This window comes from Monodelphis domestica, chromosome 2, assembly GCF_027887165.1.
Source record: "Monodelphis domestica isolate mMonDom1 chromosome 2, mMonDom1.pri, whole genome shotgun sequence".
In the NCBI taxonomy this organism is placed as follows: domain Eukaryota; kingdom Metazoa; phylum Chordata; class Mammalia; order Didelphimorphia; family Didelphidae; genus Monodelphis; species Monodelphis domestica.
In genome coordinates, this window is record NC_077228.1 from 452,450,457 (window position 1) to 452,475,408 (window position 24,952).

Here is a 24,952-nt window from a genome sequence, read left to right on the forward strand (position 1 = left end):
TCCCCCCCCCCCATTTCATTTCACCTAACTTGAGTTTTAAATTTTTTTTGTTTGTTTCTGAGGTAAATTAAAACTCATAGTTTTAGGAATATGCTTATAACCTACAAAATTTGAAATGATATGATTCTAGGTAATAACTTTGTGTTACTAGCTTTTTAGTTATTGAAGATTAGGTATATATACACATAAGCATGCATATACACATATGTACATACATCTATGTATCTCTATTATCCATCTATATCTATTTATGCAAATTTGATCATGTTTTCTCCTGAAAAATTTCTGTAGTAATTTTAATGTAGCATAGTTTTATGTGGATTCTTTGGAACCATGTCTGAACATTTAAAAGTTGTTTTTTTTTCCCCCTAAAAAAAGGGCAACTCTTAATCATCAGAAGCAAGCTTAACTTCATTAAAAAAAAAACAAAACACACACCATATTGAAGCAGTTTATATACCTAGGGCCCAAACCTGCATTAGGAAATGTTCATTTTAGGCAGTTTGCATATTGATAGTCAAAATTTTATTGGACAGGGGATAGAGGAGATTTGAAGTTGACTAATTTTAGGAACTATTTTGATTGTAAATTTGGAGAATTTAGGTTATAGTTTATGACTTCTTTAAATATTATTGAAATTTTGAGGCATCTTAGATTTGTACATTTTATTCTGCTGATAATACTTCTGGCCTATTAAGTAGTAAAATAGATATACAGACAAGTAGAAAATAACTTTTAATGATAGCTTAATATAACGTCATACCCTCTGCTCCAATTGTCTTCCTATACTAGTAGGGTTTATAATGCATAGAATTATGATCATAACTAAAGATTAGTATAGTCTTTTTACCAAATCATGACAAATCAGTCTACTAATCATATATAGTTCTGTCTTTCTAGTTGCTATTTTCAACTAGGTAATTATAACCTGGCTAAACCATTTGATTTGTTGACAAAAACCATATTGAATAAAACAATTTATCTTCTAAGAAAGAAGTACTGGTTAGTCTATTAACTCTGCTTGATGTTCCCTTATGTACCTTCTAATTTATTATTTTGTTTCCATTAGGTGTACAGCCTACCCAGATATATGTAATTGCTTGTGGCTGGCTAGATAGAAAATTTAGAATTTTTACCTTCTAATTTATTATTTTGTTTCCATTAGGTGTACAACCTACCCAGATATATTTAATAGCCTGTGGCTGGCTAGATAGAAAATTTAGATTTTGTTCACTGGTTTTATTGTATGGATTATGAAGGTTGGGGATAAGAAAAAAAATTACTCACGGTAAACTAACTTGCTTTTTGTGTATTGCTTGGTGACTGACCTATTGTCTCCGTGTTTACTTTAATAGCTTGCCTGTTGGTTTCTAAAACACTATTAGAAACAGTCTATCCACTGATTTTGAAGCCACTGTTCCAATCCTTGCAATGTTGAGAACTGATGGGGGCAAAATGCACTTTTTCATCCTATAAAATTGAATTTAAGTGTTGTCTCACTACAGTTTCACCCTTTCCTGTCTTTTCTTTTTCTTCCCCCTTCTGCATGTACTGCATGGTATCTGTCCTGCTGATGCTGCCTTCACCTGGGTCCTGTGCATGTGTTCTTAACCCCAGGCAGAAGGAATCACTTTGCCTACTACAGTTATCACACTTATGAAGGTAATTCAATGTTTAATGCTACTTTTATTAACTATATCACTAACAAATCATCTTGCACAATGTTCTGAAGTGTTTATAAGAATGTTCTGTTACCTTTTTTAGAAGTTAGTTACTTGCTATATAGGTAGCTTTTAAAATAGTTTTAAATCATGATCTTTTATTTTTTTTTTATCTGACTAAAACTTGATAGGCATCTATCTCAGCCAGATCACTTAATCACTCTGGGCCAATTTTCTCATCCATAAAATGGAGGGATGGGACTTAATGGCCTTCAAGGTTCCTTTTAGCTCTGAATTATGATGGAATCTCATTAGTCAAAAAGATTGCTTTGCTTCCCAAGGATGATTACTTAGACGAGAAACAGAGTGGTGCAGTGGATTGAAGGCAGTTCTTATAGTCTGCAAAATATTTGGTTTCAGGTCTGCTTCTAGTGCTTATTAGCTCTGTGACCTTGGGCAAGTAACAAATTGACTGTTAATTTTCTCATCTGTTAAAATGGGGGTTAATAATGTCTGTTTTGCTTATTTTTAGGGTTAATTAAACACAATTACATAAAGCACATTGCAAACTTTAATGTACTATAGAAATGTCACTTTGTTGTGATTGCACAAAGTTGGAAGCAATCTTTGACTCTTTTTTTCCAACTCTAGGTGCTTTCAGATTTGAGTTGTTCAGCTTTACAATTTTAACTGTCTCCATTGGTTTATGATAGGGCCAAAGGTGCAGAATCTCTCCTTTTTTTATTGTGTCCCCCATAGCAAAGCACTATAATTCTTTCATCACCTTGGCAAAGCTGAAGGATAAACATTTTCAGAGATGAGTTCTGCATTTACATTTACATTTACATTTACTTCTATCTAACATAGTAGGAAAAGTTTTTTTAGGGGTAAGGTGTGGAGGAAGAGGAATTAAAAGAGTTGATTTGCATATGGTTTTTTACATTGCTTTAAGTCAGTTTTAAATTTATAGATTTATAGGAGCTCCCTTTACTTATTGTAAATTTTATGTTCTGTCTGTAAAACAGTACTTTCTTACCTTGAAACTATGCTTAAATTCCATGTACTTTAATTATACTAGAATTTTTGAATGTTCTCTTCATGGCAACTGTACATCATCTTCAAGTCAAGAACAAAATGTTTATTTCCATTTCCATAACCATAATTTTTATTTACTTAAGTTGCTGCAAAAGTTTCAGTTTTCTTACTCATTTATCTTAAATGTGCAAACTGATGAGCCAGATTTGTCATCATAAATTTGTGTCTTTAGCTTTATTATTGGAAGTCAGTTATGTGCCAATGTGGTTGGTGCTAAGACTATGAAGAAATGTAAAAGAAAGTCCCTGTTCATAGTCCAATTAGGAAGGAAGCATGTAAACACTTAATACATACAGCACATATTAGAGATTATCAATATAAAGGGATGAAGTTTGAAGAACTATTTCCAAGCATTATTTGTTTATTTATTGCCCCTTTTGTATTTGTATATCTAATTTTATATCTATGTGTTTTCAGTTTTACATTAAGAAGGGATTAAAAAAATAGAAAATTGGAAGGAAAATTGTGATTTTTGTTTTGTCACTTATGTAAAAAAAAAGAATGTAATAATTAGACTCAATCCATATTTCCTTAAATTGCTCTACCACCACAGTTAATTTTAGTTATATCTAGACTTTTTCGAACTGAGTTACCCAAATTTTATTGGAGGATGTGTATAGAACTGCCTGGCTACCTTAAAGGAATTGTGAACTAAACACTGTTAAATTTCTTTTCTGCCTTGGGAGGTATGTTTCTTTATTGAAAAAATACTGACCTTTTCTGAATGAAGGGTATCTATATTCTTACATTTGCTTAAAGCAGCAGTTAGGGAAAACAAATAAACAAGCAAACAAATAAACAGGGAGAGAAAGTTAGGTATAACTAAAAGTCCAAGTGAACAAAAGCTGATCAGCAAAAATTCTTATTATAACTTTCCCTCTTTTGCTACCTATTTACCCCCCCCCCCCCTTATATTTTCTTTGTTTGAAATAATTGTTTAACATGTTATGGTGACATCATGGAATCATTCCTTTTCTTTTAAAAGTGTCCTAGACTTGTTCCTTGTAGGTGGAAAATAATCAGAAAAAAAAAAAGAGTAGGGGCAGCTGGGTAGCTCAGTGGATTGAGAGATAGGCCTAGATAAAGGATGTCTTGGGGTTCAAATCTAGCATCAGACACTTCCTAGCTGTGTGACCCTGGGAAAGTCACTTAACCCCCATTGCCAAGCCCTTACCACTATTCTGCCTTGGAACCAATACTTAGTATTGAAGAAAAGAAAGGGGGAAAAGGAGTAGAAAATGACTAACTAGTACATGTGATTTCTTGTGGGGAAAAACAGTTTTGGTTTGATAGATTCTATTTTAAGCATCTTTTGTAAGTTGTTCCCATATGTGAGAAAATTTAAAAATAGTTATTGAGTTATCATTAGAATATATTTGGCCTAATCATCTGATCCTTGGATTTTAGAATATGAGTTGTCATAAACAAAGGACAGTACTTCAGTGGGACAGTGGGATTCTCTGAAAGAGCAGGAAAAGGAAAGGGAATCCAGGAAGAAATCGAATTTATTTTTCTAACCTTCAATGTTATCCACAATGATAGAACAGCTTTCTACATGGATTATAGGATCATGTGGTCACAGGATCTTAAGGGATAGTTAGATCATCCTGTTCATTGGCAAAATTAAATGGTTTTCCCAAAGCTATCCAGGTGGTAGTATTAGAATATAGATTAGGACATGAAATTACTTGACTCAGAATGAAGTGTTATCTAAGTGTATGTATATGTGTATGTATATATATATATATATATATATATATATATATATATATATATATATATATATATAAATAATATATATATGTTGAAACCCTTACCTTTAATCATGGAATCAATACTGTGTATTGGTTCCAAGGGCTAGGCAGTAGGAGTTAAGTGACTTGTCCAGGGTCACACAGGTAGGAAGTGTCTGAGGCCAGATTTAACCTAGCACCTCCTGTCTCTAGGCCTGGCTCTCAATCCACTGAGCTACCCAGATGCCCCCCTAAGTATATATTTTTAATGAATTCAGCCTTTATAGGGAATTCTAAGTGAGGAAGCTCCTTTTACCTCACCCATGTATAAGGATTCCACATTTAATTTTCAACTTTAGTTTTTAGTTTTTGTTTTTTAAAATGCTTGCCTCATCTGTCTTAGAAATATACTAAGCATTGATTCCTAGGCAGGTGGGTGGGTGGGGTTTGTCCAGGGTCACACAGCTAGGAAGTGTCTCAGGACAGAATTAATCCCAAGATCCTCCTATCTCCGGGCCTGGAATGTTTGTCCTTTGACATTTAAATCATTTAGGGGGAATATAACATAACTCATATGGACTCAGAATTAAAACCTTCGTCTTCAAATAATAAAAGTCTTATTCAAATCCTGCTTTTTCACCCTCTACAACATTCCGAGATCTTATTGATGAATGTATCCCTCCAACAGTGATGTAGTTTTCATCTTTTCATCCTTTGTGACTCTTGTCTGTACTATTTTATCAATTCTTTTCAGTCAGTTTTCTCAGCATGCTAAAAGTCTTCCTGTTTGTCTCTTAATATGCTCATACACCCTCCAGCATTTGTTATCTTTCTTCCCTGACATATTGGCTAGTCTGAGAGGTTTGAGATATTTCAGACTAACTCTATTCTTACCATTTCCAAAAATGCACTATAAGCCTACAACTTCTTATATCTTCTGGGTTTTGTTTGTAGTAAGAATGATAATATAGATATAATTTAGTTCTTTCAGTTGTTTAGAAACTTGTTGGTTGTTGGAAAAGGAGCTCACATTTAGAGTAGCACCAACTAAGTTGATTTTGTTTATAGATATTTCAAAAATTTGGTAGACTAAAAACCTTCATTTTTCTGTAGTTTTCCTTGTTGAGGAACAAGGACCATTCTTTATTTTTTCTTGTTATTCATGACTAAAGAGTTTAAAACATAGTGACTTAATAGCATTTATCTTACTAGTTTTCATCCTTTCCATTCACATAGTTAGTTAGACCTCTTCTCAAAAAGCAGACCAAACCTCTAACTTTGTTTCATAGAAACTGCTGAAGCTTATACTCTGTTGGCATGACCTTTAATAACCTAGGATCATTTATGACATAATGTAAGACATTGGAGTAGAACTTTTGTTGAGGATTATGTAAGTATTATCATAGACTTTTAAATGAAGATTTTTTCCCATTTTTCTGACGAAGATGGTTCTGACTCCAGAGATAAGCCGAAGCTCTACCGTCTGCAATTAAGTGTCACTGAAGTTGGAACAGAAAAATTTGATGAGAACTCTATTCAGGTGAGGAAAGCTATTGACAACTTTACCCGTGGATTTGAAATTCTGACATTTTGACCTTTCATTATTATTTAAAAGTTAATTTTATTGGTAAGTGCTTTGTAGAATATAATTTAAATATACTTTCACAAGTAGTTTCCTTAATTCCTACCATATTAATACATTTAAAGAATGCATTGGATTTTATGAACAGCTGTCTTTATACAGCCATTTCTTAGACTACTGTTTTTGTGTCATTATTAAAGTGTCTTAATGTGACAATGTATAATTGAATTAGAACTCAGAAGATTTGGCTTTTATTATAATTTATGTAGTAGTATGTATTATAATAACACATGTGCAGGGATGAATAATATTTTTAAAATAAGCTTTTAAACAAGTATTTTTGTTACTTTGGTGATATTTCTTGTGGAAGATTTAGAAGCATAGATATTTTGCCTACAATATGATATTCATTTAAAAAATTAGTTTATTTAGTTTTAAAAGACATAATTCTTATTAATGTGGTATAAATTCTTTTGATCTATTTTACTTTTAGTTGTTTGGGCCAGGAATTCAGCCTCACCATTGTGACCTAACGAATATGGATGGAGTTGTAACAGTTACTCCTAGAAGTATTGATGCAGAGACCTATGTGGAAGGGCAGCGTATCTCAGAGACAACTATGTTACAAAGTGGCATGAAGGTTCAGTTTGGGACATCTCATGTATTTAAATTTGTAGACCCCAGTCAAGATCACATCATTACCAAAAGATCTATGGATGGAGGAGGCCTTATGGTTAAAGGTCCAAGGCACAAACCTGGGTAAATACTTTAAACTTAAAGAATTTTAATACTTCTTGTCCATTCTTGTTAATGACAAAATTATTTTGGTAAAGTACAGTTTGTTTGGAGTTGAAATTTGTCTTTCACCTTGTATCCATAACCTCACAATCAAGATATGGGTTAACATCAAGTTTTTGGAATCATGGTTTTTGTATTAATCAGAATTCTTCTGATTGATCTGAAGAAGTCTAATCAATGTAATAACCAAAAGTTTTTCAGAGTTTTTTCTGTTTTTACAATATTCGTTATCAGAATTGAACATAAAACTGAATTTCCTCTTGCTGTCTTGACCATCATGTTGCCTAATGATAATATAGCTTTATTTACCAAATATTTTCCTTACTGCTTCCTTAATTTCTAGTTCCTGGATTTGCTTTTAAGCATATATTCTTTTTATTTACTTATTACAATTTTTTAGTTATACCTAGACAGTTTTTGACAATTATTTTTTGACATTTTGAAATGCAGATTTTCTCTCCCTGCCTTTCCCTCCTCCTTGAGGTGGTTAATAGTCTGATATTTACTTTTTAATCGTTTTAGGGTTTTAATTGTACTTTCTTATAATACATATTTCCAATAGAAGGCACACATCACACATACAGTAAAAATATTATTAAGGAAATACAGTGGAAGATGATGTGCTTTGGTCTACACTTGGATTCCAACAGTTCTTTTTTGTATCTGTAGTTAGCATTTTCATCATGAGTCCATTGTTATTTTGGGGACTTGTTTTATTGATAGTGATTTAGTCCATATTTGATTATTATATAATATTTCTGTTACTATACACAGTTTTCCTGGTTCTGCTCATTTCACTTTGTATCAGTTCATATAAATCCAGTTTTCCTGAACTTACTCTGTTCACCATTCCTTGTGGTGCAGTAGTATTCCATTACAGTCATATACCTCAACTTGTTCATTCATTCCTCAAATGATGAACAGACCCCATATCCCTTCTAACATTTATCATTTTCCTTTTTTTTTTGGTGAGGTTAGCCAATCTAATAAGTGTGAGATAATATCTTAAGTTGTTTAATTTGCATTTCTTTAATCAGTAGTGACAGAGGGGACAGCTTGTTGGCTCAGTGGATTTGAGAACCAGGCCTAGAGATGGGAGATTCTGGGTTCAAATCTGGCCTCAGATACTTACTAGCTGTGTGACTCTGGGCAAATCACTTAACCCTCATCATGTAGCCCTCACCGCTCTCCTGCCTTAGAAACAATACATAGTATTGCTTCTTATATGGAAGGTAAAGGTTTAAAAAAATAGTGATAGAGCATTTTTTTCTTAGGACTATGGATAATTTTACTTTCTTCCTCTGACAACTGCCTATACATATCCTTTGACCATTTTTCAATTGGGAAATGCTTCGTATTCTTATAAATTTGATGTAGTTCTCTATATATTTAAGAAATGAGGCTTTTCTCAAACATTTGCTATACATTTTTTTCATATTGTTTCCTTTTTCAATTTGGTTGCATTTGTTTTATTTGAACAAAACCTTTTAAGTTTAATGTAATCAAAGTTAGTATTTCATCTTCCATAATATTCTCTATGTCTTGTTTGGTTATAAATTCTTCCCTTAACCATAAGTCTGACAGTTAAACTTTTCCATGTTCCTCAAAATTCTTTACGGTATCACCCTTTATTTCTATATTAAGCATCCATTTTGACTTTATCTTGGGTATGGTGTGAGATGTTGGTTTGTGCCTAATCTCTGTCATACTGCTTCTAGTTTTCCCTGAAGGTTTTGTCAAATATTAATTTATTTCCCCAAAAGCTTGTCTATTGAACACTGGTTGCTATGGATGTAACTTCCTTGTGTCTTTTTACCTATTGTGTCTATTACCAAATCTATTCCATTGATCCAACACTATATATACACACATACACATACTTAATGTAAAACACTACTCTATTTCTTCCTACTTGCTTTTTCTCTCTTTTTATACCCTTTAACTTACAATATACTCTTGCAGAGCCTCATTGTATTCATGGGCTTCATTCTACCAAATCTTTGTGATACTTCACAGATCAAATTTACCTTGTATTAAGTTTTTTAGGCCATTTTTCATATTATTCATATTTTATATTTGATTATTAACATTGGAATTCTTCATAAGCAGTACTAACTACTTTGTACATGTAACTATTTTCATTGCTATATAGCTTAGGAAAACTTCTTTTTCTCTCCTTCCCCATACCTTAATTACATTTCAAGATTCCAGTGTACATTCCTACAAACCATTGTTGTATTCTTGACCAGTCATGTATTCCAAGCTATTGTCCTGAAATCCAAAACCCATCTCCGGTATTAGCTTTTATCTCTTCCTTTCCCAAATACTACTCTGAGAAGGCCTTTCTTTTAGACTGTCTGTTGAAATCATCTCTGTGCCATTAAGGTCTTCAATTCCTTGCCTAATTTTTAGAAATTCTTTCTAGGTTACTTTTGAGCATAATTGGTGATCATATGAATCATCAGATGTGTGTAATAAATTATCTTTGACAAACTTTATATCAATTCTGGATATAGGCCCTGGATAGACAGCAAGACATAACTATTAAGATGTATTTTAAAACAAAAGCCCCATATCAGGGAGTCACCAACCTTTGCTAATTATCTCTTCTCCTTATAACCTTTATTGATTTGAATTTGCTCTTACTTGATGGCATATGTGGATCCACATTATTATTCCTTGGAGGATAAACAGCTTCTTCACATAATTCATCTCTCTTTTTTAAAATCCCTATAAATTGCTAATGAGTTTCCTACCCCACTTAGTTGTAAAAATTAATTTACACTAATTTTTCCCTAGAAATTTCCTTTAAGAAATACTATTGGGATAATAGACTTAGAACTAGAAGGGTTGTTGGAGATTATCTAATCACAGCATTCTTAACAGAGTCTGAATTTGTTTTTTAAATATTTTGATAACCAATTACAATTGGTTTCCTTGTAATCCTAGTTTTTTTTGTTGTTTTTTTTTTGATGGGGGGGTGGAGGAGATATGGTGCAGTTAGGAATCTAATTCAGAAAGGTTTCTTTTGTCTTCATCAGAGTACAAAGAAGGAATTTTAAAAAGTTAATTCTGTAGTCTTTTCCAACCAAAAAGTTTTAAACACTTGTTCAAGATCACCTAGGGAGCAAGAAGACTGAGGATCTGAACCCAAGTCCTTTGACTTCCAAAGCCAGCTTTCTTTGCATTGTATTCTGCTGTAGTTTGTTTTGTTTTAATTATAACTGATTTGAAATTAGACAAGGGTTTCCTTCACTTTTTTGCTGTTCACATTAATGTTATCTTTTGGTTTTCAATGAGATTTTGTTCCTTTGATTAAGCCTATGTGACATTAAAAAGGTTTTCTTTGTCTTAAGTATTTCTTTTGGAATCAATATAATTATATATTCAAATAAAAAGGTTTATAGCAAACAGATTTGTTAATTTTATGTACTAATTTTATTAACATTACTTGAGAAATTTAGATATTGAGATATTCCACAGATAATTTTGGATGCTGCTAACTTGCTTTTTAAAAGCAGAGGTTAGCTGATGACAGATCTGGATTTATGACTCTTAAAATCTTCTGTTTACTGCCTTATATTCTAAGTAGTGGTTACATAAGCTAGCATGAAGTCAGAGTATTGAAGAGTTTGTTTTTCCTCTTGAAATTTATTCATTTTCATATAATAATGTTTTTTCTTTGTAATTGTGGAGTTTTCATGGAATTTAGAGCTAGAATGAATTGTAGAGATTATCTAATCTAACCCCATCATTTTATAGAAGAACTAACCTGAAGAGGTTAAATGATTTAAATGTGGTCAGAAAAGTAGCAGAGTCCAAATCTTTTCTTTTTTTTTCTTAGTACCTAAATATTACTGATTGGTTCCTCCTTTTTTCCAGTTGTGCTATTTATTTGGTGACTTGTCATACTTTGAAGAAATAGCCTTTTCCCATCTTAATGTAATCTGTAAAGTACCCCAATACAACAAATATTACTTAATAGAAATTATACTGGACCCATAGTCAGGAGATTTGGTTTTGAGTTTTGTCTTCAAAATTTACAACAAAAATATAGCAAGTTATTTCCTTTACTTTTAAAGTTGGTATGATATAGTTGATATATGATATAAAGTTAATATAATCATTGTAAAATACTGTTGTGAAGAAAATACTTAGTTTTATAGTTCTGGGACTGACTTGCTGTTTCATTGTTCATTTTGTTGTCTCTTTGTGATAAAGGACAGTCACAAAAAGTATATAAACAGGTATTCTTTAAGCCAAAAAAGAAAAGAAATTTTTTAAAAAGGTGCTCATATATTTATATAAATGCTGCTTTTGTTAGGTGGAAAAGGATTGTTATTTTAAAGTTTTTTTTTTAAAACTAGTTTAAATGATTTCTACATGTGGATTTTAAATTTTATTTCCCCATAGAATTGTCCAGGAGACAACCTTTGATCTGGAAGGTGACATTCATAGTGGAACAGCAATGCCAACAAGCAAGGTAACTGAGTATCTACTATGTAGTAGTATTGTGGTACATTTGGTTAAAATTAAGGTTTTGAGATAATTAGACCTATTGAGTTTAGACTTTGTTGTTGTTTTTTTCCCCTAGACCTATCATTTTACTGGTGTAATAAACTCGCTTTACTAATACATATCTGTATATGTTCTACAACTTCTAATCTTGAGACATGGCTGGGAGCCCAGGAAGGTTCAGTGACCTCTTTAGTCATATGACCAATATGTGAATAGAGGTTGTTCTTCCTGATTCTGAAAACTCCCTATCTACTGCATCTCCCTCCTGCTGCATGTAACTTATTGGTTTATAAAAGCTGAAATCCCAAGGTGTTCTTCCTTAAAATACTAATAGTATCTATATCTATATCTATGGTATCTATAAAATTAAGAAAATGGCCAATCTTGTCTTTCCTCTGTGCCAAGGACCCATTTTGCAATTCTTCATTACTCTATTCTTTGACTTAAAGCATGGGTAAAATAATAAATTTTATATGTTGTGATGAACAGATGTTGTGCCTATTCTATACCCAGTACTGTGCAGCATTGTAAATGGCATTTGTTTGACCAGGAGAGTCACTTTAGTTTATCTCAGTTATGTTCTCTGAATCTTCTTGGATCTCTATCTTAAATGCATAAACATTAAAAACTATGATACATAATTACATATAGGTACAGATTATATAACTATAATTAGCAGTATGAAATTAAATAGTATATTTTGACATGAGATTTGTTTTATAATATTTAATTATGAATAAATGGAATTGGTGATAGATACCTTTATTTGTAAAGTGTTAAAAACATTTTGCAGAAACATTTTTGTTCTGCTGCTGTAGAGAATACTTAATTTTTTCCTGACACCTTCAAATTTAAATTTGAATAGAAGATAATATGAATAATTTTTACATAAAATATAATTCTCCATTTTATTTCCTTCTTACTCCCTAAAACAAATACACATAATGCATTCAACTCATATTTCTCTCATCTTCTAATGTAGTGTCAAAAGAGAATTTCATTGTATTTGTGTAAAATAGTATAGCTAAGATTTATTGCCACAATACTATTGTTGTTATTTGTGAATTGAAATACACCATAGTTTTTAAGAGAAATGAGCTTATACTCTAACAGATGATACTTTTGAAGAATGTTTTCTTTACCATGTTTTCAGTACTATAAATATCAAGGTACTATTCCATGAAATTCTTTGCCTTCAGTTTTATTTCTGAATTCCTATAGCAATTATTTGTATTCATAGGACATGGAAGAATGTAAATTAGCCTCAGAGCAGAGTAAGTGGTATAAATGATTTCTGAACACATGGGTTACAATAAACTTTTATTATTATAAGTTTGACTAGATCTTGTTTAGCTCAGTTTTGTCTCCATATCATAAATAACTCCTGAATCCCAGCCTCCATCATATATTTATACTCTCTTACCTTCCCGTTCAAGTGCTATCCTATCCCACCGCTGTTGAGATTTCAGAACGGGAGAATGAAACTGAGTGAGTCCCTAATACCTTGGTTATGTGAGACCGCACCATTAAGATGGAAGGGCTGCCATTTCCAGTACATTTTATGTCCTATTTAAGTGGTGTGGTGATGCCTTTTTATTTGGTTTAAGTTTAAATTTAGAACTTAGGCTTTGACACTTACATGTAGGTCACTTAACTGAATAGGAGACATACAGTAAACTTGGATTGGATGTTTTATTGTTTTTCTGTTTGCTTTTTTTTAATAATGCTGCTTGTCTCAGAGGGATTTGTTCATTTGTCTGACACTAAAACATACCTTACTAAAGTGATTCATAACATTTCATTAATATTAAATAGTTCTCTTCAATTGAATCATTAGAAACTTGCAGGTTTTTTTTTTAATACTTAAAAATGTACTAAATTAGATTGGTAAAATCCTGCTTATTAGGAACACAGTTTTAACAGAAACTGTATTTTCCCTGTATTTATTTAAGGACATAAAATAAGGCTGGGAAGAACCAATTTTAGTACTAAATAGTACTAAATACAGGTTAGTGCCCTGAGCCTTAGTTAGCAGGATTTTTGAAGCCCTCTGAAGAAAACAACTGAGCACCCCATATAATTGCACATAGCTGGCAGGATTATGCCTTGATTTTAAAAAAATGTGTTTGTATATGTATCTTTCAGAAAAGGATGGTGACTAGAGTTATCTAGTCATGGGGGGGGGGGAATCATCAATAGCCCTACTTTTAACCTTTTGTAAGAAGGGGCTTTAAAATTCCTGGTAGCATTTGGTCAGGAGCTGCAGCAAGTTGTTTTATTATGTTTTGAATGGCTAGTGTGCTCTTAGATATGTCCTGTCACTGTGGTCAGAACACCTGCTGCATTGCTGTATTATTTTTCTGGTCTGCATTCCCTACCTCTGCATTCCCTCCCTTGTCCTTCCCCCTTTGGCAGCCTTGAATCAATTCTTTACTCCTAATGATGAACATAAAGCTTGGTTGGTCTGCATCGTCTGTTGAGCTCACTCTTGTTTTCTTCTTTGGCTTAGAGTACCACTAGACTGGACAGCGACAGGATATCGTCAGCATCCAGCACAGCAGAGCGAGGGATGGTGAAGCCAATGATTAGAGTAGAACAGCAACAAGACTATAGAAGACAGGACAGCAGGTAGGTCATGCTATATTTACTAAAGAAAGAACCAGTACATTCTCCCAGAAAGGCTGGAGATTTGAGTTTAAAGCAATTTCTTTACCCTTTTTCTTTTTAAATGTTACAATATGTTTGTGAGAACTCTTTTTATTCTGTTAAAACCAAAGAATAATTTCTTTCTCTGTTTAATAAAGAATGAGTCCAAAAATTCACATTTTAAATTCATGCTGTTTTTAAGGGATTACTCTGTATAGGTGTCTTATTAAAATGATCCTACATATGAAATAAAAATCCTGTAATGTTTATTCCTAGAGAAAAATGTATATTTAGAATGAATCCATTTAAACTATAAAAGAAACCTTTTAATTTGTGAAAACATAAAACTAAATCATTTCCAAATTTTAAATAATTAACCTTTTGTAATAGCTTCTGATTAAGTCAGATTGTCAGTGATATGTGCCTTCTAGCATGGAATTGCAGGCTGACTTTTTTTTTTTTTAATCCGGTACTGCAGATGTCTTATTTTATGAACAGGGTCTTGAGTCTTTGTTATTTGTTTCCTCTTAATTTCTAAAACATTTCTGAAAGCTTCATTAAGAAGGTTTCTATGTATTTCAGTGTGACCATGAAAACATTTTTTTAATTGGAAAGATAATCCCTTAAACATAACAGTTAGACTAGAGAGTGTAGATTTTGAATACTGATTAGTATAAAATGCAGCATTGCTACTCAAGAGCTTTGGATGATTCTAAGTCAGAAAGAGGTTAGCAGGTATTCATTCAGCCAATACACTGAATTCCTAATTACTGAGTAATGAGAAAGAATGATTTTAGCCCCTTGCCTAAAAGAGGCTTACACATCTTTTAGAGTGGATAAGATATGTATATACATACAGCATAAATGTTTATGGTTTTTTTACTCTTTATAATGGGGTGATCATGATTCTTTTTATGGCATCTAATCACATGTTTCATCATGCCTTTTTGGTATAAGCAGAGAGCAAGATAAAATGAGTGACTTGCCCAAGGTCATTCATTGAGTCAATGCCTGAAAATGAAGATAAAATTCAGTTTCTCATCTCCCAGTAGAGGGCACTGCAGATTGTAAGATTATTACATTGGTGTCAGAAAGTAAATAGTAAATTAATAATATAGGTTCTCATGGGATCTTATAGGTCCTCTGTACTTTGTTATTTCTTAATTTTGGTTGATTACTATCTGGAATATTTCATAATTATACTGTTTTAAGTATTTATCAGTAAAATGTGAGTATTGGACTAAGTAACCCTGAAAATCCCTTTCAACCTTTACATCTTTTTCCTTTGATTGCTAATATTGTAATTTGGATAAAATACTGGATATATAGAATTCTTAGTAGAAATATTCCTGTTGATGAATTATTGAGAGAACACATTAAGCTGGAGTCTTGTTGCATAGAAATATGAAACTCTTCATTAGGTTAATGTTAATGTAAAGCAGGCTTTTAAATCTAATCAAAATTAAACATCAAAGAAATGAAATTTCCTTGATTTTTGTTTGACTTGAAATTATTCATAGTATTGCTGAGTACCCTTACTTCCCAAAGTATACAAATTCTTTCTGTCCTATCAAATTTAACATTATAAGTTCTAAGAAAATATGTATATGTAAGTTAGATGCATTAACTAATTGTATGGTTAAGTATGCAAATTATTTCTCAAATGTGGTGACTTGGTTGAAATTATTTTTTAAAAGTATAATTTATTTTTATCTTGGCAATATATTAAGGGACATAAAAACTCTGCACTAATGGAAGACCAGTAGTGACCTAGGAAAACTGACAATGAAACAAAATTCCCTCTTAGAGATGTGGGGAAGACTTCCTAGGAGAAATGTTATATGTATTATCCTATGAGACCATTATATCTGATATTTTAGCTTTAATATTTTTCTTAGTTAATAAGAGGGTTTCATGCAGGTGGGAGCAGTATTGAAATTTTACATCTATAAATGACTGATATAAAAAGGAAAGATATTACTAAAACTTACTGTAAATTTTAAAACATAGCAAACATTTTTGAGGTAAATTAATTGTGATACTGGTATCAACATATTTGGGGTTCAAATCTGTCCTCAGACACTTTCTACCTGAATTCCCCTGGGCAAGTTATGTAACCCCAATTGCCCACCCTTTACCACTTTTCTGCCCTGGAATCAATCTTAGTATTTATTCTAAGAGAGAAGGTAAGGATTTTTGTTTGATTGCTTGTTTTTTAGAGAGAGAGAGAGGGAGAAAGAGTATGATCTTTGTCATCCTAGTTTTTATTTTAATTTCTTTATTATGTAGTGAGTTATTGAAAGAGATACCATTTAAAAGGCTTCCTGAATGAAATACATTTTAATTTATGGGAAGTTCCGGATGAAACAGTGTCTTCTGGGGAGGTAGAACTAGGGTATCTGATTGTATTCTTCTCTACATTAGCAGAATCATAAATCAGCCATACAGGATGGAAAATAATTAGAATTTACTTTAAAAGGGCTAATACATTCCTGTTTCTCTAAGAACAGAGATTCAATAATTTAAGCAAAAATATAGTTCAGAGTATGGGGAAAAGTTTTCTCAGTGCGCTGTCTTCACCTATAAATTTTTAATTTTATGTAAATTCATTTCTCATTTTGTTTAAAAACCTGATCCATTCTTCCCCTTTGTTTTTTACTGTGGTAATTGTTACTTGAGCCACAGATATGGCAGGTGCAAGCTTCTTCATCTCAGTATTTTATAAGAGGTGTTCATCAATAATGCAGAAGCATGTTTCAGGTCTCTTCTGTGACCTTTTGCCATCATGACACTACAACTTGGATGAAACTTCCATGAAGAAAAATGCAAAGATAGCATTGGACTGCATTACCACATTTTCTGTACAAGTTACAAACGGATGCAGAATATTAGTATACTTTCTCAACTTTGGCCAAATGCATAGGAATTCAGAAGTTAAACCACTTGAGAAATCTACCTCATTTGACAATGGTATTGATTTTAATTATATGAATTGGTTTGTTGAATATCTACTTTCTTCCTTTAGAACTCAGGATGCACCTGGCCCTGAACTGATACTGCCTGCAAGCATAGAATTCAGGGAAAGTTGTAAGTATTTTCAGATTCCTGTATAAGTTTATTAATTGTTCTATTCTTCTCCTTTTGATACTCATTTCTTTTATCTTTTTACAGCTGAAGATTCATTTTTATCAGCTATTATAAATTATACTAATAGCTCTACAGTACATTTTAAATTATCACCTACATATGTGTTATATATGGCATGTCGGTATGTACTGTCAAACCAATACAGACCTGAAATCAGCCCTGCAGAGCGGACTCACAAAGTCATTGCAATAGTTAACAAGATGGTGAACATGATGGAAGGTGTTATTCAGGTGAGTGGCAATCTGCAGTATATATGCATTTCTTTTTCCTTTTGAGGGAGTCTTTTAAGATTATTTTTGGAAGAAAAATGTTATTATGTACAATATGGTAACTGTGTTTTTCTTGGAATTAATTATATAGCTTTAAAAAGGTATGAGAATTTTTTTCTTGTTCTTCCTGTCTTGTCCCTCACAGTTAAAGAAAATTTTACAAATTTAGGAAGTAGAGACTGAGCTCACAGTGTTGCTAAATACAAGATGCTTTTAAAAGTACATTGTTGTTGCGACAAATTGCCTAGGTTCCTTTTTCTTCCTACCTACTCCCATGCCTTTTTATCCTAAGGCATAATTTATGCACAGATTATTTCTTTAGAAACACTAGAAGCAAAGAAAGGAAATGTTGTTTAAATTACTTCAGTTATTTAAACATCCCTATGCTCAGTTTAGATATGTGAACACAACCTTATACTTTAAATTGTATAGTAACCCTGAAGTATAGTGACTTGGTTTTATAGGAAGGGCCACAATTTAAAGTTTCAAATTTTATAATTAAATAAATTTAAAGTGTGTATAATTATTTTGTAAAGTTGGCCATCAAAATTCTTGTCATTCTGAACATTTTCATCCCAGAATTGTCACATACATATCATTACAAGTTAATATTGTGGCATATATAATTCCACACTTGTTTTTTAGCCAGATATTTTGAATTCCATAACTAGATTATTTTTATAGAGCTTAATAAATATTAATATTTTAATTAGTGGACATCAACTAAGATGTTTGTAGAATGGATGCTGAATGTTATTTTATCCCCCTGAGAATTAGATTTGTCTGGGAAATTTGATAAAATTATTACCAATTTGTTTTGTTTTTCTGATTTTAAACATGTTTGAGTTTTAAAATTAGGGGATAGTTATTAAAATGTATACTAGATTTGTTGACTAATAATTTCCTTACAAGAACCTATAAATAAAAATTTAAAAGTAGCAACACTTAGATTATCATAGCATTCTTCTAACATTGTTTTTTTATTACACAAATACAGTTTTCTTTTAGTCATCATTTTAAACCATTACTTGTTCCCAGTTCCTTCAAATGTTCACTTCTAAGCAAGAAGCTCTGCTGATGCCGGAATATTTTGAATGAGCTCTTTGCTGCACATTTTGAACTAGAAAGTAAAATCATTAACAAAACAACCTTTTGAGATCTTTTGCTTCTATTCCATAAGTGAAATTAACAAAGCAACAACTGAAAAGTGTCCACTCAGCAAATTTTGTTGAAAAATTTTTTAGTCTGCCATTTGGAATTTAGCCACTTGGGAATTTGAAAGAGTTGTTGCTATAGCATTTATAGATTTGTAGATATATCCAATATCATCCTTTTCATTTTGTTTAAATAGATCACTATCATCTTTCTTATTTTTCATTTTCTTTGTAATAAGTCAGGCAATCAACTCGTGTTAGACTTAAGATATACTTGCACAGGTTGATTTATATATACTTGTCTTTGCTCATTATGGATTTGTTGAAAACTTTTAAACTATATTCTTTAATGAATGTTAATTAACAAGACCTACCTCATATGTATTCATCATCAATTATGTTTTCCAGATTGTCCATTCACTTCATTTTTATGGTACTAAGAGTCTAAAATAAGCTATTTGCAGCATGCACTTGCTCAGCTGCCTCCAGAGCTTAGATGACATTGTAATTTGGGAAGAACAGCATACAGTGTTTTGTCTTTATGTTGCACCGTCATATTAGTGTTTTAATTTTTTTAAACTATCATGATTGTTTACAAGTTTCTTTCTCTCGTTCTGCTTGATTTCCCTTCGTCCGTTTTTCTCCAGGAGGTAGACCAGGTTGATCAGGTAGGATATACTGCTGGGAACTGATCCTAGCTGTGTTGGCTTAGCTGAGTCTCTCATGCTGCTTCCATATCAAAATACAATACTACAACAGCTGGACTGAACAGTTCATAACACTCATTCAGCAACTGGAACATGCAGTACTAAAATCCTTTTTTGACTGTGCAACTTTTATCGGCATTCCATAATTTCTGCTTAATGCACTTCAGTGTGAATATGAAATGACCAAAGTTCCTTTTCTTACCTTTATTGTTTATCTTTGGTTCCTATTCTTTGGATCTCATCTGAGGTTGCCTGGCCTGGCATATGTGGTCGGGAGATGGGGAGATAGATCAGTACTTGATACTGAGTTGCATGGTGTCACAACCAGTAACTAGAAGTATCAGGGTGGTGGTGGGTAATAGCAACCTTGTGCGTGAGCACAGACAGATCACCAGATAATATGTACCCAAAAATCTGGCGCATTGCAGTATGCATTCCAGAGTTGATAGCAAACCAGACATTATATTATCATGTTAGACCCAATTTTGGGGATGTTGAAGAAATTGCATACTTTTCATTGTTATGAATGAGATCAAATTTATGTGCAAGTATCTGGTATCTGAGTCATTGGTGAAATGGGAAAGGTACTGGTCTATCTTAAAAAGCTTTAAAATAGCACTTATCCCTTTCCCTCCTTTTTTTCTTTTGGTGGGATAGGAAAATTTTTGGTCTTTTTCTACTTATGTTTGTTTTATCTACAGAAGCAGAAGAATATTGCAGGAGCACTTGCCTTCTGGATGGCAAATGCGTCAGAACTACTCAACTTTATTAAGCAGGACCGAGATCTCAGCCGAATCACTTTGGATGCCCAGGATATTTTAGCACACTTGGTTCAAATGGCATTCAAGTAAGAAGATGAAAAAAAATTTTTTTTTAGTGCCCCTCCAAGCACCTTTAATGTAGTATCAAATTTAGGATTTTCTTTTTTGTTTTTTGTTTTTTTTCAAATAGGATTATATTTTATCCATGCACACTATAAGGATGATACTAACAATTATGTCTTGTTATATTAGTTTAGAGATAAGACGTAGAAGGCCTAGGTACCAGAGGTCCTGGGTTCAAATTTGGCCTCAGACACTTCCCAGCTGTGTGACCCTGGGCAAATCTCTTAACTCCCATTGTCTAGGCCTTACCACTCTTCTGCCTTAAAGCCAATACACAGTATTTATTCCAAGCCAGAAGGTAAGGGTTTAAAAAAAAAAAAGAAAAGCTGGCTTAAGAAAGAATTGGAGTTTCAAACAGAGCTGAGACAGTGTCAGTTTCAAGTCTAACGGTTTTTCTCTGATAGTTGTTCTCTGGCAGTTGACTGAGTCATACACAGAGACTCTTGCTCTGAGGGCTTTGAGGAGGCAACATCTCTCTCTCTCTCTCTCTCTCTCTCTCTCTCTCTCTCTCTCTCTCTCTCTCTCTCTCTCTCTCTCTCTCTCTCTCTCTCTCTGTCTCTGTCTCTGTCTCTGTCTCTGTCTCTGTCTCTGTCTCTCTCTGTCGGAGTTATGTGTTTTCATTTCCTAACTTGGGAAACCCTATTGACTATCTTTTACTGTTTTATAGATTGTTTAACTCTGAGAAGACCAAAGAAAGATATGGTCTTTGCTTTGGACTCTTGAGTCGGCTAAGGCTCAGAGTCCTAACTTGATTCTTGTTGAGACTCAACCAGCTAGTCTTTGTTATTTTTATAACTTCAAGACAAAAGTTAAGAATTATAAGGCTAAGAATGTTAGTTTATTGTAGAATAGGGAAATTTGGGTTAGTCAGATTAGGAAGCATTAGTGTAGCCTGTGGACACAGGAGAAGCGGCTCCTTGCAGAACCAAGGAGTTTCTTTTGGGTGGAGTTAGAATCCCTTAAAGTTAGAAATCCTTTTTTAGCCTTATATTTTCAATAAATAGTTTATTTTTATATAACAAGAGTCTCCATAGCATCCTTGCACTTGGCCCTGAAGAGAAGTTCACTTATGAGCTTCATTTCACTTGTATAAGCTGAGGATACTTTATGAGCACAGCAAGCAGAGTATCAAAATCAGTTTATAATCAATAATCAATCCATTCCTTATATTCTTTTTAGAGTCTCCCTATTATTTTTCAATACTCATAATACTTTAAGGCAAATGTCAAGGAAAGCAAAATTTCAAATATTGGGGAAAAAATGCTTTTTTTTAAATGCCAGGTTATGGTTTCATCAGTATAGGGAACTCCTGATAAGGAAATGCCTCTCTCCCTACTGCAAAGTGATAACTGTTTTACAACTAAGTCTTATTTATTTATCTGAGGCACTGAGATGTAAGAGGACTTGTTAAGAGTCTTGCAGCTAATGTGTCAGAGGTATGGCTTCAACTTTGGACTTACTGCTCCAAGACTGTTTTTTTTTTTAATTAACACTGAGAGAGGGAGGGAGGGAGAGGTAGAGACAGAGAGGGTAAAGGGAGAGGAGGGCATGTGGGTTGGGAAATGGAGCAGGTTAAGAGTTGTGGAAATATATATGATGATATCAGTGATCAATTGGATATTGTTGAAGTGAAAATGAAGTTTCAAGGAAAATGGCATAATAGAGAAGAAAACAGTTCTCAGGACAGAGCCTTGGTGTGCACACACAAAGTTAGGGGGCATGATATAGAAGGTGATCAAACAAAGGAGAGACTAGTTAAACAAGAGAGGAGAACCAGGAAAGAGTAATGTCAGGACAATGCATAGAATCACAGAATTTGAGAGTTGGAAGGTACATCAATAGCCATCTAGGCCAACTTGTACATGGAGTAATGCCCAGTTTCAGATACTTGACAGTAGTCACCCAGCATCTGCTCAAAGACTTGCTAGGAGAAGAAACGCAGCAAACTTTTTATACTTTTTTTTTTTTAGCAATTCCAATTGTTAAATTTTTCCTCACATCATGCCAAATTAGTCTTCTTTGAGACTTAAAACTATTGCTTAGATTTCTGCCTTCTAAGGCCAAATAGAACAAGTCTTAACTCCTCCTCTACATTATAGCCCTACTAATATTTGAACCTGGAGAAGAAAGAATTAAATATGAAGCAGAAAAAAATGGTATACAGTGTCATTTGCTATAGAAAGTTCAAGGAAAACATAAATTGAGGAAATAGCTGATTCCAGAATTATGAGATAATTAATAACTTGAAAGGAGCAGCTATCAGTTGTTTCGAGAGTCTAGAATTGGGAGGCATACATTTTTTTGCATGATCAGTCTTTCTCACCTAAGAACAAAATGATTTAAGGTTAGGGTGAGAGTATTTACTGGTGCATGGCCTAGAATATAATCTTCCATAATGGTAATCTGGGAGACAAGCAGATTTTGGTTTTATGATTAAATTCCAGTTATTTATGTTTATGTTATCATTATTATTATACACAGCATTAAAAATTTCTATAATTTTTCAGATATTTGGTTCATTGTCTTCAATCAGAACTTAATAACTACATGCCAGCCTTTCTGGATGATCCTGAAGAAAATAGTTTACAAAGACCCAAAATAGGTTAGAATACTGATTAAAAAAAATTTTTTTTTTATCACTTTAAAAATTTGTGTGAATTTTACTGTTTTAATATCTATCAGGTATTTGTAAACCAAGAATGTGTAAACTGCATCTTATGCATTTGCTGGGATTTGAATTAAATGTTGAATGTAGATGATCTTTTTACTTTGCATGTAGTCAGTTTTTCAGATCTTTTGAACATTTAAAAAGTCCTTACGAGTCAGTTTCCTCCCCACTGCCTACTTTAATACCTCACATTTGTGGAGGTGATCTTGAATTCTCAGGTCCTATTGTAGTAGATCCCAAACTTTAGTTATTCTTAACCAAGCAGGAAAGTGAAAGATGCTATCTGTCATGTGGACTTGAGTGAAGTTTGGATTTTTTAAAAAAATTATAATTCATGGAAGAATCTACTAAGGTGTGGCATTATTGCAGTTTGCACCATGCTGGGAGTTCCCACATGGAAAACAATCATAAATTCTTGAAATAGGATATAGATTCTAGTTAAGATATTTGGTGACTGAAGTTTTATAACTTAGGCTCAGTGTGAAAGTATGGGTGTATGTTGTGCAATCAGCCAGTGTTATGATTGATATTTTCTTTATTATTTCTGAATTCTTGGCTTAAAGGACTTATTCATAATATCTTCTTGTCTTCTATCTATGAACAGATGATGTTTTGCACACACTCACTGGAGCTATGTCATTGTTACGAAGATGCAGAGTAAATGCTGCCCTGACGATTCAACTCTTCTCTCAGCTCTTTCATTTTATTAACATGTGGCTGTTTAACAGACTTGTTACTGACCCAGATTCAGGGTTGTGTTCTCATTACTGGGGAGCCATTATCCGTCAGCAGTTGGGCCATATTGAGGCATGGGCAGAGAAACAAGGCCTTGAGCTCGCTGCTGACTGTCATCTTAGCAGAATCGTACAGGTGAATGCTATAATCTGGATTCCTCTTTTCATTCTTAGGGAGAGGTTGACTGAACAGGATTGTGTGGTAAAAGAAATATACCCTGAATTTGTACCTTTTGTTTTCATTTGCCATTATTTTGTTTACCTTTCTTTTATTTATACATTGGTAAGTAATAACAAATAGAAAGTCTGCTCCTGCATCCTTTGCCACTGCAGTGACATCCATTAAGATTTTCAACATTAAAAGATTTTACTTTGGAATGGAAAATATCTTGGAATATTTTGTACTTTACCAAAGTAAGTCATATTTTTAAATTTTGGCTTGAACAAGGAAACAATTTAAACATTAGAGAGATGAGTCTTATTTTTGTAAAAGATCAGAGCATTTTATATCGAGTTTCTTTAACTCTGAGATAGACTTTGATGCCACTGTGCATATTAGATTAATTTTATCTTTTAAATAAAATTATTAACTTTTAAATTATAAAGTTATATAATTAATCAAGAACTATTAAATTTTTTATTATTTGTCAACCTTTGTTTTAAATTTAATGCTAAGAGGTGAACCATGGGGAAAAAAGGATTAAACTGGACAATTTGGGCCATATATCAATATTTCTTGCAGTATTTCTTTGACTCAAATGGTTCTAGAAAACATGTGACAGTTACACTTTATTTTGATTTGAAATTGAGGATTTTTTGTTATTTTAGGGGCTAAAATAACTTTTACGCTAGAAAGGAGGCAAAGATTTAGTAAAAGGCAGATTACATGAGAAGTGTTTTAATGACTTAAGAAAAAACTGTTTTCAAAAACAAAGAAAAAGAACCCATGTTATTTGAAGTTCATTTAAGTGGACTCCTAAAGATTTCTCATAATACTTTTTAGGCTAGAGGGTCTCTCTTACAGGTAATGGAAGTATAAAACTTTCAAAAATCTTAAAATAAAAAGATATTATTTAGAATATTCCCTGCTATTAGTTCAAATTAATTTATCTAGGATGTTTTTTAATTGAGAGGTTGAGGATATGTGCTACAAGGATGCTTCCTCTGCCAATTGCAGATGGGCATTGATTCTGCATAATCCTATAGAGCTGTCCTGATTTTGAGGCCAGGTCTTTATGAAAGATCATTTTACTATATTACTTTTACTCTATTAACTTAATTGCTATATAGTAACTTATAAGATCATGATTTATATGCTAAATCTTTGTGTAATCGTAAAAATTTCCTGTTTTTTAG

General features: G+C 32.7%; 1 protein-coding gene across 34 annotated transcripts in view; it reads left to right on the forward strand.

Moving 5' to 3' along the window:
* Positions 1-24,952, forward strand: part of AFDN (afadin, adherens junction formation factor) — a 184,250-nt gene that overhangs the window by 95,109 nt on the left and 64,189 nt on the right. For 19 of the 34 annotated variants that reach the window (XR_008916722.1, XM_056819025.1, XM_056819026.1 and 16 more), the window contains exons 9-19: positions 1,618-1,662; positions 5,935-6,029; positions 6,565-6,830; positions 11,283-11,352; positions 13,897-14,015; positions 17,059-17,120; positions 17,205-17,410; positions 19,251-19,271; positions 20,012-20,157; positions 22,702-22,796; positions 23,467-23,732. Coding sequence is in view for 33 of the 34 variants with exons in the window: in XM_056819025.1 (XP_056675003.1) it covers positions 1,618-1,662; positions 5,935-6,029; positions 6,565-6,830; positions 11,283-11,352; positions 13,897-14,015; positions 17,059-17,120; positions 17,205-17,410; positions 19,251-19,271; positions 20,012-20,157; positions 22,702-22,796; positions 23,467-23,732 (1,391 nt within the window). In the remaining variant the exon portion in view is untranslated. The remainder of the gene's footprint in view (positions 1-1,617; positions 1,663-5,934; positions 6,030-6,564; positions 6,831-11,282; positions 11,353-13,896; positions 14,016-17,058; positions 17,121-17,204; positions 17,411-19,250; positions 19,272-20,011; positions 20,158-22,701; positions 22,797-23,466; positions 23,733-24,952) is intronic. The other 15 variants (XM_056819040.1, XM_056819027.1, XM_056819035.1 and 12 more) reach the window with 3 other exon arrangements.